Source organism: Scatophagus argus, chromosome 14 (assembly GCF_020382885.2).
Source record: "Scatophagus argus isolate fScaArg1 chromosome 14, fScaArg1.pri, whole genome shotgun sequence".
NCBI classification, from domain to species: domain Eukaryota; kingdom Metazoa; phylum Chordata; class Actinopteri; family Scatophagidae; genus Scatophagus; species Scatophagus argus.
Window position 1 is genome coordinate 22,921,676 of NC_058506.1, and position 18,352 is coordinate 22,940,027.

The 18,352-nt window shown below is 50.9% G+C and overlaps 3 protein-coding genes and 1 non-coding gene across 7 annotated transcripts; 3 read left to right on the plus strand and 1 right to left on the minus strand.

Annotated features, from left to right (window-relative positions):
- Positions 1-317: 317 nt before the first annotated feature.
- fam53c (family with sequence similarity 53 member C) lies at positions 318-11,144 on the plus strand. 4 transcript variants are annotated; one of them, XR_006845172.1, is made up of 6 exons: positions 318-700; positions 2,964-3,327; positions 3,490-3,547; positions 4,782-5,785; positions 7,025-10,109; positions 10,394-11,144. XR_006845172.1 is itself a non-coding variant. In XM_046410138.1 (5 exons), exons 3-5 carry the CDS (start codon positions 3,541-3,543, stop codon positions 7,310-7,312), a joined length of 1,299 nt encoding a protein of 432 aa, XP_046266094.1. In that variant the 5' UTR covers positions 318-700; positions 2,964-3,327; positions 3,490-3,540; the 3' UTR covers positions 7,313-11,144. The 4 variants fall into 4 exon arrangements, 2 of the variants coding, with proteins under 2 accessions (XP_046266094.1, XP_046266095.1); XR_006845173.1 differs by having other exon boundaries at positions 7,025-7,842; XM_046410138.1 differs by having other exon boundaries at positions 7,025-11,144.
- A 701-nt stretch (positions 11,145-11,845) lies between these two features.
- Positions 11,846-12,958, minus strand: LOC124070327 (heat shock protein beta-11-like). The gene has a single exon (XM_046410140.1). The coding sequence runs from the start codon at positions 12,805-12,807 to the stop codon at positions 12,163-12,165; it is 645 nt and encodes a 214-aa protein (XP_046266096.1). The 5' UTR covers positions 12,808-12,958; the 3' UTR covers positions 11,846-12,162.
- A 999-nt stretch (positions 12,959-13,957) lies between these two features.
- trnaa-agc lies at positions 13,958-14,030 on the plus strand. The gene has a single exon. It is a non-coding gene; the product is annotated as a tRNA-Ala (tRNA).
- A 1,181-nt stretch (positions 14,031-15,211) lies between these two features.
- LOC124070324 (early growth response protein 1-B-like) lies at positions 15,212-18,219 on the plus strand. The gene is made up of 2 exons (XM_046410137.1): positions 15,212-16,046; positions 16,478-18,219. Exons 1-2 carry the CDS (start codon positions 15,872-15,874, stop codon positions 17,818-17,820), a joined length of 1,518 nt encoding a protein of 505 aa, XP_046266093.1. The 5' UTR covers positions 15,212-15,871; the 3' UTR covers positions 17,821-18,219.
- The last annotated feature ends 133 nt before the right edge of the window (positions 18,220-18,352 follow it).

Here is an 18,352-nt window from a genome sequence, read left to right on the forward strand (position 1 = left end):
TGTACTTGTGAGGTTACTGCTGTCCATGTGCTGCAGCATAACTCATCTGTTTGTCTGTATTTGTCCTGTAAGGGCAGCATCACACACCGTTTGGATCACTATGACTGACAGCCGCAACAGACCCGCTGCCGTGAACAAGCCGCTCTGATCCACCAGCCGTTCGAACTACAACTCCCAGAATCCTCGAGGGGGTCCCGGCTTAATTTTGCATTTCTGTTGGCTTTCCGTGCTAGTGACAAGCCTTTGTTAGTACTGAGGACATGTTAAAGATAAAGCAGAGTGTGAGTGAACGGCAGGTGCTGGTGCTGAGGTGTAGCACCGCCCTCCTCCTCCTCCTCCTCCTCCTCCTGCTGCTGCTGCTGCTGCTGCTGCCTGGCACCGTAAATGTTATTTATGAATGTCCACCGCTCGCGGGCGTGTGCGCGCACAGTCTTCATTATTATCATGTTTTAATGATTACGGGACACTGGACATTGCTTGTAGCCGGTGTTTAGGTTTGTCCCGGACCTGCAGCGGCCGCTGTGTGTGTTTAAACCCAGACTTTAATTCATTGTGGTGTGTTTGGAGCCGACAGCGGCGGCAGGCGGAGCGATGTGTTCTGCTCTTTAATAATCGTACTGGGTCAGTACACCGAGGACCGCCGCTGCCTGCATCCACCGGAGCCGCTTCGCCTCGCCACCCAGAGGTGCTGTCCGACAAGGTAAGCATTCCAGCTGGCTGCGAGTGAGCAAAATGACCGCTTGTTTGGTGGTTCCCAGTCTGTGATAGCTAGCTAGTCCGGGCTGATCCATCCCGCAGCATCCCGCCGTGTTTTCCTCCTCTCACGCACCTCAGAGTGCTCACAGGCCGACCGCACATTATTATCATCCCCGCTTTATTACTGTTTGCTAGCACCGATTATGGGAGCGAATTAGCCTGTGAGGCGTTCACGTTTATTCCGTAATAAGCTATCCCAGGAGAGGTCTGCAGGAGGGACGACGAACCAGAACGCTCCTCTGATGTCCGCTCGGTTTGTTTGTGAACTCAGCGCGGCTAACGCTGCTACCAGCTAACGCTGGGCAGGTCAGTTAGCTGCCGTTAGCTGCCGCCCCTGAATGCAGGCAGTCTGCTGCGGTGCTTCCCTGTTATCCCCGCACACCAGCCCCAGTCCCCGGACTCAGTGAGGCTGTGGAGGAGGCACAACCTTCAGTCAGCCGTTTGGTTTCAGTTAGCAAAATGGCTGAATTTATCGTGCCGACCTTGAAAGTAATAACGGCATGACATATTATTTATAGCAAGCTAACTGCTCAGAAAATGTTCAGCTACACGACATCGTTAGCTCGGTGATGTAAGCGACTGCCTCAATATTATCAATATGAATTATGTTATTTTCCTGTTTGGAGTTGGTGTCAGAATTCCTTCATGCTATTCACACACGTTTTATACACTACAGTTGTTAAATCGCTGTGTATGAGTGTGAGCATCTCTGATTGAAAACAATGGGATCCGTTAGCCACAAGCTAGCAGCAGGCGGAGATGCCCGGCGGCCTCCGTCGGTCCGGCATCAGAGAGGCGGCTCTGCTCGGGCTGCACAATGGCCTCCGCTGCCAGGGACAGCCTGTCATCACAAAACACTGAGGGCCATTATTTAACCACTACAAACCACGTGATTAATGGACCCCCAGTGAGGCTGCTGCTTCAGATGTATCAAAATCAGGACGCTTCACTCCCGGGCTCTCAGTGTGAGCGGCCCCTGACCTCATTTACTCCAGGAGCCAAACTCCTCAGGACTTTGACGCGGAGGTCCGGGCGGACGCAGTGAGGGCTCCACTTCACATAATCTTTATGACGGATATATCAGAATTAAAGGTGAGAACTGAAGCGCTGAGTTCGTTAATCGATTAGGTGATCATCGAAGAGTTCAGCTGATGAATCAACTCAGTCCTTACACAAACAGGTGAGCCTCTCAGGTGTGATGATGGTATGTTTTTCTTAAGTAAGCTGAACACACTGAGACAAACAATGTGAGAAGTTATAATGGAACTGCTTCTCTGAGACAATTTATCGTCCAGGTGATTAAACTGCTAACTGATATTGAAATATTTTTAGTAGCAGCCTCCTATGATTGCAAACTTGGGGTTTTCTAAATGTGTATCTTTAAGATTTTATAAAATCATGTTATGACCCAGTCGACTTCCGAAACAACCACACGTGGGGCTCAGAAACTCCAGCTCCGCTGCTGTAACTGCAGATGTAACACGACATTATCCTCAAGTGTGTGTGTGTCCAGAGAGAAGACACACACATTAAACTTAAAATCACAACCACAGTGATGGTTAGAGCTGGATCTTTTAGTTTATAGATCACTTAATTACTTCTCTGTCAGTTGACCGGTCGGATTAGTGGTTTTAGTCCGTTTTGAAGTGAAGCCAAACAGTTCTGGTGTCAGTTCTGCAAACACTCGCTGCTTTTCTGTCATGTAACTCGAGTGCCTTTGGGCTGCTGGTGACATGAGGCATCTGTTTCTGTCTGCAGTCTGCAGTCTTTAATACGCCAAAAGACTAGCTCAGTGCACACAATTAACTGATGGTGACAACACTCCAGCAGGGCCACATGAAGTTTAGGTCTTCCTGTGTCTCCTGTCGTCTGTCCAACACGTTCGGTTTTTTATCTTGTAACACAAGAAAAGGCAGAACATTCTCAGCAAGTGGGAAAATCAAATATTTAAAATCCTCATGATGACTGATGATCAGACTTGTTGTGTCTGCTGTTGTCCCATGTGTGGACAGTAGTCAGGACTCGAGTGACTGCTGTTGTCCCACATGTGGACAGTAGTGAGGACCCGAGCACACGTCTTAAAGCTGTCACGACTCCAGTCGCTCTGTATTTCCTCTGTCCTTCTCATATGAAAATATGAAAATGCTCGTGTTGTCTGGAGCATGTTTGACTCTTTGCACTCACACGTGCATCTCCTTCCTCTCCAGGTGTGTTGCCAGGGGCAACAGCTGACTGACTATGTCCTTGTGAGAGTGAGCGGGGCTACCTGGCCCTTAGGTGGTGAGGAGGAGGAGGAGTCTCAGCCTTCATCCCCTCCCCTTTCCTGCTCCTACGGACCAGACGGACGGACACACCAACGGGCGTGGCTCTCCCCTCCCTCCTCCTCCTCCTCCTCCTCTCCCCCTCTCCTCCCCGTTCTCTCCCCCTCCTCCTCTCCCCACCTCCTCCCCTCCTCCCTCCCCTGTCTCCCCACTTGTCCCCTGCCACCATGCTGTGGTCTCGCTGCTGGTGGAGAGCCTGAGGAAGCAGACTCTGGAAGGCGACCCTGCTCAGCCAGGGGACCTGTACCTGGTGAGTCTCACCTGCTCTTCAGTCCGGTTTAACTGGAGAATGTGACGCGTGGGCTTGGTTAGCTTTGACCAGCCCCTCAGTGTCACGGCAATGCCTCCATGAGGTCTCTCGCTGTCTCTGTAGTAAAATAAAAACGGTCGTTTCTGTCTTTTTGTCTTTCAGTCCCTGCTGGACCCTAAAACCCTCGCAGAGTGCTGGTCCCCAGATGGCTTGATGCCTGGTGAGTGTTTCAGATTTCATTATTAAAACATTAATCTCACTCTGAAGGAAGATTTACTGAGAGGAGACTCCAGTAACTTAGAAAGTCCAATACTTTCACAAGAGACAGATTAAAACCTGAACAGTCCAAATTTCCCACGCACAGCTGGAGATGTTCTGACTTTTGTTGCGTAGTGTGGGTCGAAACCACTGGAGCCTACATTTCCCACAACGCACCGTAACAGTGAGAAAAAAAAAATTGAGGTGAGTAGAAAGAGGCTCTTCATGACCAAAGTGATGCACAGCTCAGAGTCTGTCACATTTTACTCCTCCCAGTACAAATTAATTTACTCACTGGCAGGAAAAAAATTGTCATGGTTAATCTTATCCTCCTTCCTCTAAAACATCTGACACCATTTCCTCACGAGTCTCTGATCTCCACTGCACATGTGCAGCTCTCAGCCGAGATGGACGAGAGAGGGCTCACTCCTCCGTCCATTATGTGCTCCAGAAAGAGCGACGTGTTTAATGCTTTTTTAAAAATCAACTGGGCATGTGAGTCTCTAGATTAAGTAGGGTAGCATTTTACTTACACTGGACTTATGGTTGTGCCCTGCATTGTGTAGGATTTAGTGACATCTAGTGGTGAGGTTGTAGATTGGAGCCACCTGAACACCCCTCATCTCACCGTCCCTGCAACAACACAAACATCCCTCTCGAGCCAGTTTTTGGTTTGGTGGACTCGTGCCAGAGGAGCTGCTTTTGTTGGCATCTCCACGTGTCTGACACGAATCAAAAGCAGATTTCAGGGTTGAAATGGGTGTGTAAACTTTATTTTTGCAGTATTACAAGACACACAAGGACCACAGGGTTGTGGTTTGTTTTACTTAGTTTGGTAGTTTAGTAAAGTTTCTTCAATGTTCCCCCTGTGCCGGGTTCTCCGGCTTCCTCCCGCAACCCCAAAAACATGCACATTAGGCTAATTGGCTGGTGTGAGTGTGTGGTTGTCTGTCTTTGTGTGTCAGCCCTGCGACTGACGACCAGTCCAGGGTGAACCCGCCTCTCGCCTGTAGCCAGCTGGGATTGGCTCCAGCCCCCCACAACTCTGATAATCGGTATAGAAAATGAATGAATGAATGGGTAGTCTGTTTTGTCCCTTTCATGGTGACCTGGAACAATGGAACCTGTAAGCGACAGCTCAGTGGGATGTCTTAACCTGCAGCTCATCACATCACCTTCTCTTTCTGTCTTATTAGAGAGCAGCTACTGGCAGCTCTGCCCTCCCTCCAAGTCTGGCCTGCAGGGGGGGTTACTGAGCTCTAGTTTCCCCCCCGGCCCCGTGCCCCTGGTGCCCCCAGATGCTCACCTGCAAGAGGGGGGTGACCCCCTGGACGGCACCCCCTCTCAGCCACTGCAGCACCGGCCCCTGGCACCCAGCACCTCAGCGTCCGAGCTGTCTCTCCCCGGAGCACCGGCGGCCCCTCCTGGCCCCGGGCCCCCTCCTCCCCCTCCCCCACCCCCTAAACGTCACTGCCGCTCGCTGTCGGTGCCTGAGGACCTGTCGCGCTGCCGCTACACCTGGCGCCCCAGCGCCTCCCGGGTTTGGACCCCCGTCAGTCGTCAGCAGTGCCACGGTGGAGCTGGGGGAGGGCTCGCAGCTGGGGGGGTGGCTACAGGAGGAGCGGGTGTAGGGGCAGGTGCAGCAGGGGGAGGAGCCTGTCCTCTGCGTGCTCCCAGCTCCTCTCTGAATTCGTCGCTACACTCCTCGTCCAGCCCCACCTTCTTCAGCCTGGCGCTGTCTCCGGACTCCCCGCTGCCCTGGAGCTTCCCCTGGGACCCCAGCGAGGCAGCAGCAGGGGGAGGAGCCTGCTGCTGCTTCTTCCCCTCACCCTCCTCCTGCTCCTCCTCGCCCTCCCCCCTCCACCCGCCTCCCCCTCCTCAGAGGCGTTTCTCCCTCTCCCCCGTGCTCATCAGAGACTCAGCGGCTTCCACATTCCTGCCTCCTCCCCCTGTGCCGAGCCAAGCTGTGGCACCCCCACCGGTCGGTTCTGCCGGAGCGACCGGGGGGGGCCCGGTGCCTGCCTCGCCCTCCTCGGCCTGCAGCACGCCGTCATCTCTGCGGCGCACCCTGCCGCCACAGCTGCCGCGCTGCCACTCACAGCCCTGCGATCTGCTGCTGCTCAAACCAGGTCTGAAGAGGCGTCGCGACCCCGATAGACCCTGCGCCCGCCCCGTCCTCGACTTCACCAAGATGACTCAGGTACGCAGACTAGACATTCAATCAGATAAATGACACTACATGGACAAAAGTATTGGGCCAGCTGCCCATCACACCAACAGGAACTTTAATGTCGTCTCATTGTAAACACACAGACAGCTTTGCAGCTCTAACAGCTTCCACTCTTCTGTGAAGGCTTTCCACAACATGTTGGAGTGTTTCTGTGGGAATTTGTGCCCATTCATGCAGTAGAGCATTTGTGAGGTCACACACTGATGTTGGACCAAAAGGCCTGGCTCACAATCTCCGTTCCAGTTCATCCCAAAGGTGTTGGATGGGGTTGAGGTCAGGGCTCTGTGTGGGCCAGTCAAGTTCTTCCACACCAAACTCATCCAACCATGTCTTTATGGAGCTTTGCTTTGTGCACTGGGGCACAGTCATGCTGGAATAGAAAAGGGCCTTCAACAAACTGTTGCCACAAAGCTGGAAGCATAGCATTGTCCAAAATGTCTTGGTGTGCTGAAGCATTAAGATTTCCCTTCACTGGAAGTCAGGGGCCGAGCAGAAACCCTGAGACACAGGTCCATGAGGAGGGGTGTCCCAATACTTTTGTCTGTAGCACATCAGTAAATTAATTAACAATGAGAAGAGTTTGGCAGATTATTTAGAGTTTAGTTTCATTTTATTTTTTTGACACAGAATCATGCTTTGTCCCTCTCAGGGACGCTTTTCTTCAGTCATTCAAATTTATCAAAAATAACTTTTATTAGAATGTAGAGGTGAAAGGTCACCATAACTCGAGACTTCATGCACCAGTTCTGACAAAACTTCACCCAAATGTCCAACAGGATAAAAGGTCGAAGGTCAGCTTCACTGTGACCTCAGGACGTTTCTTGGCCCATATTCAGCAGCAGAGCTCGGGAACTGAAGGGCAGACTAGGACCAGATTTCACATGTGGTCACAGACTGACCTGGTGACTCTGGTCTCAGGTGTCAGGGTCAAACTGTGCTGATGAGAGATCAGGAATGTGTGTGTGAAGCCTCCACGTTTTCCAGTCTGTTGCTTCTCTGCAGCATCCATACATGAAGCTTTGTAGTCCACCTCAGGCTGAGCTGAACAGCTGATGAAGCTCCCTGGTGCACAGCGGGATGAAGCCACACTCATTAATCTGTACTGAGTCACTGTTGCACACACACACACACACACACACACACACACAGGTACTTGGTGTGTCTTGTCCTCTGATGACTTCTGTGTTTTGACTCGTGTCGTCCCTGCAGACACGCAGCATCGACCCGCAGTGTCTGGAGCGCGGCGGCAGGCTGGTCTGCGGCGCGGACGTGTGCATGGGCATGGAGGCCTTCATGGGCGACTTCCGGGGCTCTTGCTCGCCGGCCGAGTGCCTGGGCAGGACCAGCATCGGCCCGCTGAGCGAAAGTGACGAAGAGTGCCGCGAGGACGACGACGATGACGGGGAGGAGGAGGCGGAGGAGCGCGAGGCGGCACAGCAGGCGGTGTTTGAGAGGGATTGTACAGAACTGGACTTGAACTTAATAGAAGAAAACTGACTCATTTGTAAATGGAAGGCTGTTCTCTGTTTCAGTTTTTTAATTTCGTTTTATTTTGAAACGATCGGGACCCCCTCCTCACTTCACCTCCGGACCACAACGGTCTCAACACTAATCAGCAAAGCTCTCAGGAACAACACCTTCTCTCATTGGACGAGCTGATTGATGACGACAGTGATGATCTGACTACCACCAAACACTCAGCACTGATGAGGGTCTCTCTGGTCGCCTGTGCTGAGAGGAAACCTCCACACTCTGAGTCCCAGTCCCAGTCCCAGCGGTTTGTCCTGCTGCCTCACCTGTGAGACGTCGTTCAGGTATCTGAAGCGCAGGTGGAGGCTTTTCTGTGGCGGGACTCGGACTGTTCAGGTGCTTCTTGGCGTCCAGGTGTCTTCCAACACACAGTTGCTGAGTGTCTCTGTAACACACGACAGTCTGATGAGGACGCGCTGCAGCTCCACCCTGAAACCCCATCACCACGCCTGCCACGCACACCAGATCTGTTCGTTCACGGAGTCCGCATTTAAAGGGTCAGTTTGCACCACCAGCTCGTCCCTTTAATAGCAAATAAACACAAAACTCCAAAGCAACAAGCTTGTTGAAGTTTTAGTCCCACAAAGGACATCCGCAGATGTTTCAGGTCGTAGTTTCATGTTACCGATCAGTGAAATAAAATCACATGGCAGATGACGAACGGCTGGTGAGCGTCAGGAGGACGGAAGTGACTCTGCTTCTGTCTGTTTGTCCTTCAGAGTACAGAGTGTTTCTGTAACTCAGAGACATGAACACGAGCTGAGCCTTCAAACCCACACCGAGCAGCTCCTCGCTCGTCACACGCAGACGTGAGTGTGGATTCTCTTTGGTTTGTGGTCACTAAAGCTGCTGCCGTTCGTCGTGATACTCAGAGTGAGCAGAACCGATGGCGTTTCGCTGGCACAACAGTAACAGTTCATACTCTGGTGTCGCATGAGAAACAAGAACATCATACACACGTACGTGTCGCAGTCATGTGACCTCAGCGTGGTGATGCGTTCAGGCGTGCTGCTGTTTTGAGGTGTCCTCTAATCAGGCTGCACTGAGGGCAGGTAGTCACTGATGCTGTTGTTCACCTGAGTGTTCACACATTCCTGTCACACATCCTGCTCATTCACTCCTGTGTGTGTGTGTGTGTGTGTGTGTGTGTGAGAGAGAGTGTGAGACCTGGCCCACCTGGTGGTTGTGTGACTCTGGAGCTGGAGCTGCACTTTGAACAGCCAGAGTGTGCTCACACCAGTCGAGTGTTAAATGTTAACTCACTTTCCAGAAAATCAGCATAAGAAAATATTCAGAGAACGTTAGCAGTTGGACGGCAGGCGGGGTTTACTCTCCAGCCTTCAAACCGCTGCGCAAGACGAACGGGACGCTTTGACGAGACGACTTTGTCTTTGAAGAACAGGAAGAAAATCAGAGGTTTCTGTTGAGGAAGGTCACGGCCTCCTCATCGCTCCGCACACAGCTGACGCTTTCTGGGTGACGTTTGAGTCACGCGTTCTGGTCTGTAATCTTCTCACCAGATCGAACCTTTACCTCTGGTCCAGACGTCTGAGCCGTCAGTCTGCCGCTTTGCCACACAACAGGAAGGGAACGAATGAAAGCAACATGTGAGACGCTCCAATGAGAGGACAAGTTGACTGCAGCCTCCTCTCTGATTAGACCTGCTTAGTCTTTGATGGATCCAATCAGTGGGCTGATAATCAGGCGCTGTGACCTCACACCGAAGGTCAAACAGCAGCAGAAGTTTTGATTGGCAGATGAGCAGTTTAGGGACAAGTCAATTCTGTAACAACAGAAGACAGTAAACTTTTTGTAATCGGACGCAGTCAAAATGTTGTGTAACTGATGACTTTTGATCGAGTCATGAGACGATGATGTTTTCAGTGAGGAGAGGAAAACCCCTTCAGATGCAGCTCAGTGAGGTTTAGGCTCTCGATGCTGAAGATGCACAGAACCACCAGGTGTGAATGTGGTGACTGAAAACGCTTGCAGTTTGTCATGTGATTCAACCCACAAAAAGAACCAAACTGTTCAGGCTCAGTTTGACGTCTCTGAGAGTCAAACTTCAGCTGCTTTCTTCACTCTGAAGAGTGTTTGACAAACTCTTCAGTGGTGCGTTCAGGGACTCTACTGGCGTCTCAGAGCTGACGGTCAGCTGCTGAAAAAGCATCCAATAGCCAGAAGACAATCAGCAACCAAACAGGAAGATTACTAAAAAGATCGTGTTTGAAATGTGATGGGACGACTGTCAGGTCTCAGATGTCCAAAGTCCTGAATGCAACGGAAAGATGAAGGTGTTGACTGTGCAGAATCACCTTCCCTTTGAGTGGACTGAAAGCATGTCAGCGAGCAGTGTGTGTGTGTGTGTGTGTGTTTGAACTGAAAAACTCGGCTCAAGGAAACCGTTCAGCGTTTTCAGAAAACCCATTCAGACGGATGTTTACATGTTCCGTATGGGAGCTGGAGTCAGGGTGTGGTTAGCCTAGCTTAGCATAAAGACAGCAGACCACAACGCGTTGTGAGCATATTGTCTCAGCCTCCGACTTGTAATTCCTGTTAGGGACAAAATCTTCCTCTTAGTGAAAAGATCCACAGATTAGCCAGTGAGCTGCACCACTGCAAACATCCAAATAATTCCAGTTTTTATTTAATAATGTAACACCGAGCCCGTTCAGCTCGCGCTGCAGGACGTAGACACTGCATCGCTTTAACAAACTGCAAACAAGGTGGATCCTTCAGGCTGCGTCTCAGGTGTGGCTGCAAGGTGAGCATGACGTCTAAACATGTTGGAGAAAAGGTGTTTTCCCTCTTCTTCCCACTCTGTAGTTCATCTCTGCACTGAGATCCTCCAGAAGCCCCGTTCAGCAGCACGGAGGCCAACGTCAGGACCTGCAGGACTGATGAAGTTCACATCAGCCTGAGCTTATGATTAGCTCGCGTTAGCATGCTAACCCAGTCAAACAGGATGTGAATGTATACCGTCAGCGGCTTGTTAGCATGCTGATGTTAGCCTTTAACTCAAAGCTCTGCGCTGTTTGTGTTGAACAGGTGGGGTGCGGCATGTTAGGGACGTAGGCAGGTGGACGGAGTCACACCAGCTGTTTCCTGTCTCCCTGTGAGGCTACGCTAACCACACCCTGACTCCAGTTGTGCTCTTCACACAGACATGGGACTGACACTCACCTGAACATCTCACTGTCTCAGAGACGAGATGTTGAACTGCTCCTGTCAGGTATGACTGAAGTGTGAATGAACACAATCTGTTCACCCAAACTGAGAAATCGGATTTAAAAAAGTGACGAGTCCAGAAACAACGTCCTCATTACACTCACACACACACACTCTCACACACTCTCCTGGTTTGTTCGTTTTTGTCCACGGCTCCATAACACTCAGCATACGCCTTAAATGAACGTATTCTATTATTCTGTAAATCAAAACGTTAAAAGAAAAAAAGTCAAAAACTAACAAAGAAGAAAAGGAAATGTGTACTGTAGCTGTTACATTTTTAGTCCCTCTGTTCATTATTTTCTGCTGTTTTTTCTTAATATTTCTAATCTGATGTCTGACGAGGTGTCGCGATCAATCGCGTCGCGTTTGACTGAACAGAAGAAGCTCGAGGCGGAGCAGCGAAGGAGGTGCAGCGTTCAAACAGGCGGAGACTCGGGCATCTCTTGTCTTTTAGAAATGTTTTTTATTGTATGTGATTAAAAAAAGAACAATGACAACATGGCAATTTGAAAAGCAGTTTGTGAATAAATTAAGTTTATTGAGAATTATTTTACAAAGAAAGAGAAAACTGGTGTCCTGTGCTTACTGTCATCAAGTCCATCAGAAAGCAGTTTATTTAAACCTCTGGGAAAGTCTCGGCTGACGTTCGTGGTCACCATTAAAGGAGCATGTCGCAGGTTTCCTGTGTGAATGTTCATTTCACGAGGAGAAAAGTGTAAAGTGAAAATAAAAAGATTAGCCTAGAAAGGTCGCTATTATAAGGAAAGTTGCAGAAGAGCAGTCATGAGAACAAAGCGGGAATATTTTAAAACAAGTCAATGGATTGTATAAAGTCAAAAGGAAACAAGAAAGGTCACAATTTATTCTTAAAATGTCAAAATGATGAGATCAGTGTGCAAATAAATAAATGTTAGTGTCATGCTGTGACTCCTGAACCCTAAAAGAAATACATCAAAAATCAAACAGCTAATGATAGTTGCTCTCCGTCAGGCAGTCATTAAAACATGAGACAAATGTGAGAACATTTTTAATATTCCTCACAGTAAAGGGCCTGTTCACCCCAAAAGACACCCCAACAGAACATGTTCCTGTTTTCTTTGTGTATCGACATGCAGGAAGCCTCCAATTACTCATGGATGTCAGCCGAGCTAAGCTAAGCTAAGCTAAACTAGGCTGAGCTAGCAGAGGTGAGGACAACGCTGACGCGCGTTTCCTTCTGTGTGGTGATGCGCAGAGAAAATAGTTCCTATGTGAAGCTGCTCACGAGCAGGTCTGTGGACGATCCTGAGTAACGACTCGACAGACATGTTGACTTTATCAAGTGGATATTTTTGTTGCTTTGAGCAACACGTGAAGTGTCGAAGACTGAAAAGAAGGCAGACGTCTTTACGGCCTCCAGAAATCTATCCTGATGGATAGACAGCACTACGGGAAGGAGGGGACATACTGTATGTGGTTTTGATATCGGGGTGAACTGTCCCTTTAAGTAACAATTCAGGTAAAAGAGTCCCGATCATCCATCCTCGAGACATGTGATTAAAATAAGTCAAACATCATTCTGGGACATCGACAGAACATCAGCCTCTTCAGTTTTTCTCAGCAGGGCTGCTCTCTGAGGAGGAGGAGCCGCTCCCCTCCGGCCCCCCGCCGGAGGAGGCGACAGCTGGGGCCGCGGTGACGCTGATGGGGACCACCCTCTCCTTCCCGTCATGAAGGGCTCTCTCCCGGGGCGCCTGGATCTGCAGCCGGCCGCCCACCAGCGAGCAGGTGACGGCCTCGGGGGCGACGCCCTCCGGCAGGTCGAACTCCTGCCTGAACTCCTGACACGTGTACGAGTATGAGCCCTTGTTGTCCTCCTTCTTCTTCTCGGTTCTGCCGCTCACCCTCAGTTTCCTGCCCACCTGTTTGACTGACAGCTCCTGTGGGGAGAAGTCCTGAGTGTCCAGGCTAAGGGCGAAGCTGCTGCCGTCCTTTCCCAGCTCCTGGAAGGCAATGGGCTTGAAGACCCCCGTCAAGGTGGGGGTCTGGTCGATCTCATCGAAGATCTTCTGGTGCAGCCTCTCCATGTACTCCATGCTCTGCCTCATCTCTTGGATATGGCGGATCATCTCCTGCTCCAGCTGGTGGAAGAGCGGCCGGGTTTCGGGCCACAGGCTTCGGACGGGCCAGTGCAGGTCCAGGAAAGGCCTCATGGTGACGGGGGACGGCTGGAAGACGCTGGGACACAACATCCTGACGGTGGTGGAGGTCTGGTTTCAGATCAGCAGCTTCAGTCTGGAGTCTGACTGTCTGTCTGTCTGATGTCCGGACTCTCTGCTGCTTATATACACACACACACACACCCCACCAGAAACGTCCAGCAGCATTCCTGTGTGTGTGTGTGTGTGTGTGTGTGTGTACTCACAGTCTAAATGCAGCTCAGCTGGTATTCCTGCAGCCTGCTGCCACATGCCAACACATCTCAGCTTTGTTCTATTTCTGCAGCTTGACTCTGTCATGGTCTTTATAAAGCAGGTGAACACACACACACACGTCATGAGTCACTTTGTGAAATTAAGCTACAAAAACAGTGTTGGGAGATCATGTTGACATGTGCGTCTTATAACTTCCTGTCTTCAGAGATCTGTGATCAGCTGGTCTTGCTGTTGCCATGGTAACGGCACACACTGTATTTGTAACAGTATGAGAGCAGGTTGTCTGAGCTGACCTTCACACCGTCCTTCTCGTGTGTGTGTGTGTGTGTGGCAGGCTGGTCCAGAGCAGTAAGGTGGACTGGATCAGTTTTATTTCATGCTGATAAAACTCAGCTGGTTTGTGAGGAATGTAAATAAAAATCTTCATCATACTGACTTGTTAAACTTCAGGACTCTTTATTAACACAGTAAACTTGCGAAGTCTGCATGAAACTTAGACCCAAAACTGGTCTTTTGGGGGCTGAAGTGTGGAATCAAAAGGAAACGGACACAAACAGCAAACACATCATACAGTCTTCGTTCGAACCACCGATATGATTGATTTATTTCCATCAATCTAAATACTACATTACCCATGCGCCTCAGCTGCGGATGCCACAGAGCAGAAGCCAATCAGACATTAACAATACAGCATTAGCGTGCTAAAGTTTTGAGACATTTTAATGCAGAAATGTTTCATAGAGCCTGTTCTGTTCATTTATCTGGGTTTCTTAACTCTCCTTTTCGTCCTCTTCTTCCTTGTATTAATTTGGACAACATGAGAAACCCGAGAATACCTGCATTACTGTTTCAGTACCTGCAGTATAACCATGTGATGTCACCTGCTGATGAACGCCGTCAGCCTCCAGGTTTAGTGTGTTAGTGTGTTGACTTATCAAATACGATGGTGGTGGTTCATTTCTTTAGCGGGGGATTAGCTCAAATGGTAGAGCGCTCGCTTAGCATGCGAGAGGTAGCGGGATCGATGCCCGCATCCTCCATAATTTATTGATATTGGAACTCCGCTGTATTAATGTTCATTTTGCCACCGCGTGTTGCTCCTATATGTGTGTGTGTGTGTGTGTGTGTGTGTGTGTGTGTGTGTGTGTGTGTGTGTGTGTGTATTACTTTAATAATAGGAGCAAAAGTACAGTCAGACTGGGAAAGATAAACATAAACACAGTAAGATAAATGAAATGGCTGTTTCGATTTATGTTTAATTAATGCACTTGAAATATACTTTTAACTGCTTCAACGCAGAATAAACTTAAACAGGAGTATTGTGTGTCATCCAGCAGGCGGCGCTGCTGCAGACCTTCATTTTACTGCACCTTTTCTCAGGTGTTTTTGTCTTATTAGAAACTTGCATTTCAAGACAAAACTGTTTCTATTCACAGCTGCAGGGTGTTCTGTGTTCTCAAACAATTCATACAATCGCAAAATAATGAAAAACATAAATCTAAAGTTCATACCTTCAGGCACGTCATTTGGAGACTGAAAATAAATCTGTATCACCAAGTGCACTTACTCAAATACTGTACTTATGTACAATTTTGAGGTACTTGTACTTGAGTATTTCCATTTTCTGTCTCTTGATACTTTCACACGTCTACATTTTGGACTTTAACGTCTTTAAAAGTTTGAATGCAGGATTTTTACTTGTGACACAGTATTTTTACACTAAGGTATTGCTATACGTCAGTCAAAATCTGAGCACTTCTTAGACTAAACTTCTTCTATTACATTACATGTACGCAAACACATTTGTACTTGCGTCTCAGCAGATACAGAAAAGAAATGAAGTACATTTTGTGCTTCAGTACAAATCTGAAGTATTTCACTTTAATATTCTGTCCTTCTGCTGCATCGTATTTGTGAAGGCACAGTTGTACTTGTCACTTAGCTCACAGCTGCAGTTACTTTTCAGGAGTTCTGACAAATAAAACACATAACCAGCGGAGATCAAACTACTCAACGATACATGAAATACTTTAAATACTTCAACCAACTAAAGCACTTTAACCTCTGACGTCTGGTGTTTGTACTGCATGGTCTTTCCATCCTGAGCTGAGCTGCAGGGCCTTCACTCGATCAGCAGACCGACAGGAAAATAGCCAAATAAGGCCCGAGGAAATGATGACGCCCTGGACGACCTCCACGTGACGTGGAGTTTAAAAAAACTCGTCTGCGCTGTGACGTGTCTCCCGGGTTTCCGGCCATGGCGGCTGGCAGCGCTCCCTGTGCGCCGCGGACCGGCTGCAGTGCAGCAGGCAGACGGCACCCACCCAGCCGGGCTGAGCTCCGGACTCTACCGGATCGACCACGCTCCAGAAATCGCCTGTCAAAGAGCTCAGAGGGCGCCGGAGCGTCCGTGTGTAGCCCGCGCTGCACGCTCACCGCTCTGATCAAATATGGGCTTCCTCCTTGCCATATTTGGGAATGTACGTCACGCAGGAGACTTTATAAAGCCGGGAATCCTCGTTGAGGGAAGCTGACAGAGCTGAAGTTCAAGTTGCTACCGTCCACAAGTGAAAACACCAACCGGAAACAATCAGTTGATGAAGCTGACCTCCCTGCAGTGGCCATTTAAACACCTGAACCCGGGACTCCGTAGCCCGGACCTGCAGACCCTCCAGCGTTGGCTTCGTCCGGGCATCACCGCCCGCAGCAGCAGCAGCAGCAGCCGCAGCAGCAGCGTGAGCCCGGCCAGAGCGCCTCTCGGCGGGTTTCAGGAGCGGACACCGGCTCGGCCCCTCTGCACCGTCAGCCCGGTGCTCAGGAGCTTCAGGAGCGGCTGTGTTCCTCGTCCACCGCCGCCTCTCACTCTTCTTCCTCCCGGGAAATGGCAGCGACCAAAGCGGAGCTGCTCCTGCCGGACCCTCTGGCCTGCCTCCCGCCGCCACCCTCCCCGCTGGACGGGTACTCGAAGCTGGAGGAGCTGCAGATGCTGCTGCAGTGCGCCGCGTCGGCAGCGGAGGGAGCCGGACTGCTGAGCGGGGAGCCCGGGGAGTGCGGAGGTGAGGAGCGGGGCGGTGCGTGAGTGTGTCTCAGTGTGTGTGTGTTTGTTTGTTTGTTTGAGTGTGTGTTTGTCTGGTTGTGTGTGTGTGTGCTTGTGGGGGTTTAAATTCAAAACTAAACTAAATCAAATTAAATTAAAAGTAGGACACAAAATGCCGTAAACGTGAAAACCATTTAAGTTTTCATCTGCGAAGTTTCATGAAATGAAACGTGCAGAAAGTGTGAAATCAGTTTGGGCTGAGGTTTCCTGAAGGCATCATGATGTCATGATTTCAGCAGGTGAGAGAAATAAACTCATCCTTCGGGTTTACGGGATGTTTGACTGATTAACGATCTGTTCGACGCTGACCGTCAGCTGACATCAGGGCAGACTTCACTCTCAGGTGCTTCAGGTGTGTTCACAGGTAACCTGCTTCTTCTTCTCCCTCAGACTCTCTGTCGGAGCTGCCGGACCTGCAGACTCTCCCCCCTCTCACCCCCCGCCTCCCCCCACTGGCCTACAGCGGCCGCTTCGCCTTTGAGCCGTCCAGCTCCGTGTCCAGTGGCAGCAGTCTGTGGGCGGAGCCTCTTCTCAGCCTGTTCACCGGGTTGGTCAACATGGCGGCGCCTCCTCCCGCAGCCTGTAGCCTCGCCTCCTCTTCATCATCAGTGACATCATCAATGTCATCATCATCGCTGTGCCCGCCGAGCTTCAGCTCTGTCCAGGTCAGCTGTGACGTGGCCTCGGTCTTCCCTGCCGCGCCGACATACACCACCACCACCACCACCACCGGTCCCGACCTCCTCCTGCCCCCCTCTGACTCCCAGCCGCCCCCACAGGCCTTCCAGCCGCAGGGCCCCCCCCCAGCCTACCCCACCTCCACCTCCAGGCTGGGCCTCCAGCCGCCCTCCCTGGTGGTGCCGATGCTCCCAGACTACCTCCTGACACAGCAGGTGCAGGACGGCGAGCTTGGCCTGACTCAGGATCAGAAGTCCGTGCTGTCCCAGAGCCTGAACCCGCCGCCGGCGCAGCCCCCGCTCACACCGCTCTCCACCATCAAAGCCTTCTCCTCGCAGATGTTGACACCTACAGGCTCCACCTCTGGCGCCGCCTACCAAGCTCAGGTCACCAAATCCAGAGGAATCAGGAAGTCGTCGGTGGGCAGACAGTGCAAGACGCCGCCACACGAACGTCCGTACGCCTGCCCCGCCGACGGCTGCGACCGTCGTTTCTCCCGTTCCGATGAGCTGACGCGCCACGTGCGCATGCACACAGGCCAGAAGCCGTTTCAGTGTCGCATCTGCATGCGCAGCTTCAGCCGGAGCGACCACCTGACCACCCACATCCGCACGCACACGGGCGAGAAGCCGTTCGCCTGCACCGAATGCGGACGCAAGTTTGCCCGCAGCGACGAACGCAAAAGGCACGCCAAGATCCACCAGAGGCAGCGTGAGCGGAAGGCCGACAGGAACTCCTCCTCCTCCTCCTCCTCCTCTGCTCCTGTCCTCATCAGCAACCCCCCCGGCTTCTCCTCCCCTCCCACCTCCTCCCCCTGCTCCTCCTACTCCTCCCCACCTCACGGCTCCTCCTCCCCCGCTGCCCCGCTCTTCCCCTCCTCATCCTCCTTCTCCTCACTCAGCATGCAGGCCAACTCCCCCTGCTTCACCTCCTCCTCATCACTGTCACATGTGTACACCTCCTCCCCGTCCCCCCTCCTCTACTCCTCCTGCTCCTCTCCAGTGGGGAGTCCTCACTCGGAGCTCCCCTCCCCCCACAGCTCCAACATCTGCTGACAATCTCAGCGTTTCTGCAGCAGCTGAGCGGCTGTCTGGAAACTGTTGCCTGATTTTGAGCTTCCTCAGCCACCGTAGTCGCTGCACAGACTCTTTGAAAATGACACGCTGGACTTTAATCTTCATCAGTGAGTTAAACCTGGAGAAGTGCTGAGTTCACGGACTGTAAAGACGTTTCATGTATGAATGAGTGGAAATATGAGTACTTTTGTAAGTGGAACGTGTGTATACTATGTGTACTTGTAGTACTGTGTTCATACATGAACTTGTACATAGTTTTTTACCTACTGTGTAGGTTCTGCGATGTTTGTATTCTCACATTCTGGTCAGTGTTTGATTTTATACCCAACATGTTTCCTCTTAAGGCAAAGAGCTGCCACAATAAAACGTCAGAGTCCAGCCGGTGCTTTTATTTCTGACGGCTCCTGGCGGGTCACCTGTGGTGGAGCCTTCAGTCCGGTCGCAGGGTTTCGTCTCCGCGCTGAAGACTGTGTGACGCGACCGAGAGCTCCACAGCAGACCAGTCGGAGAG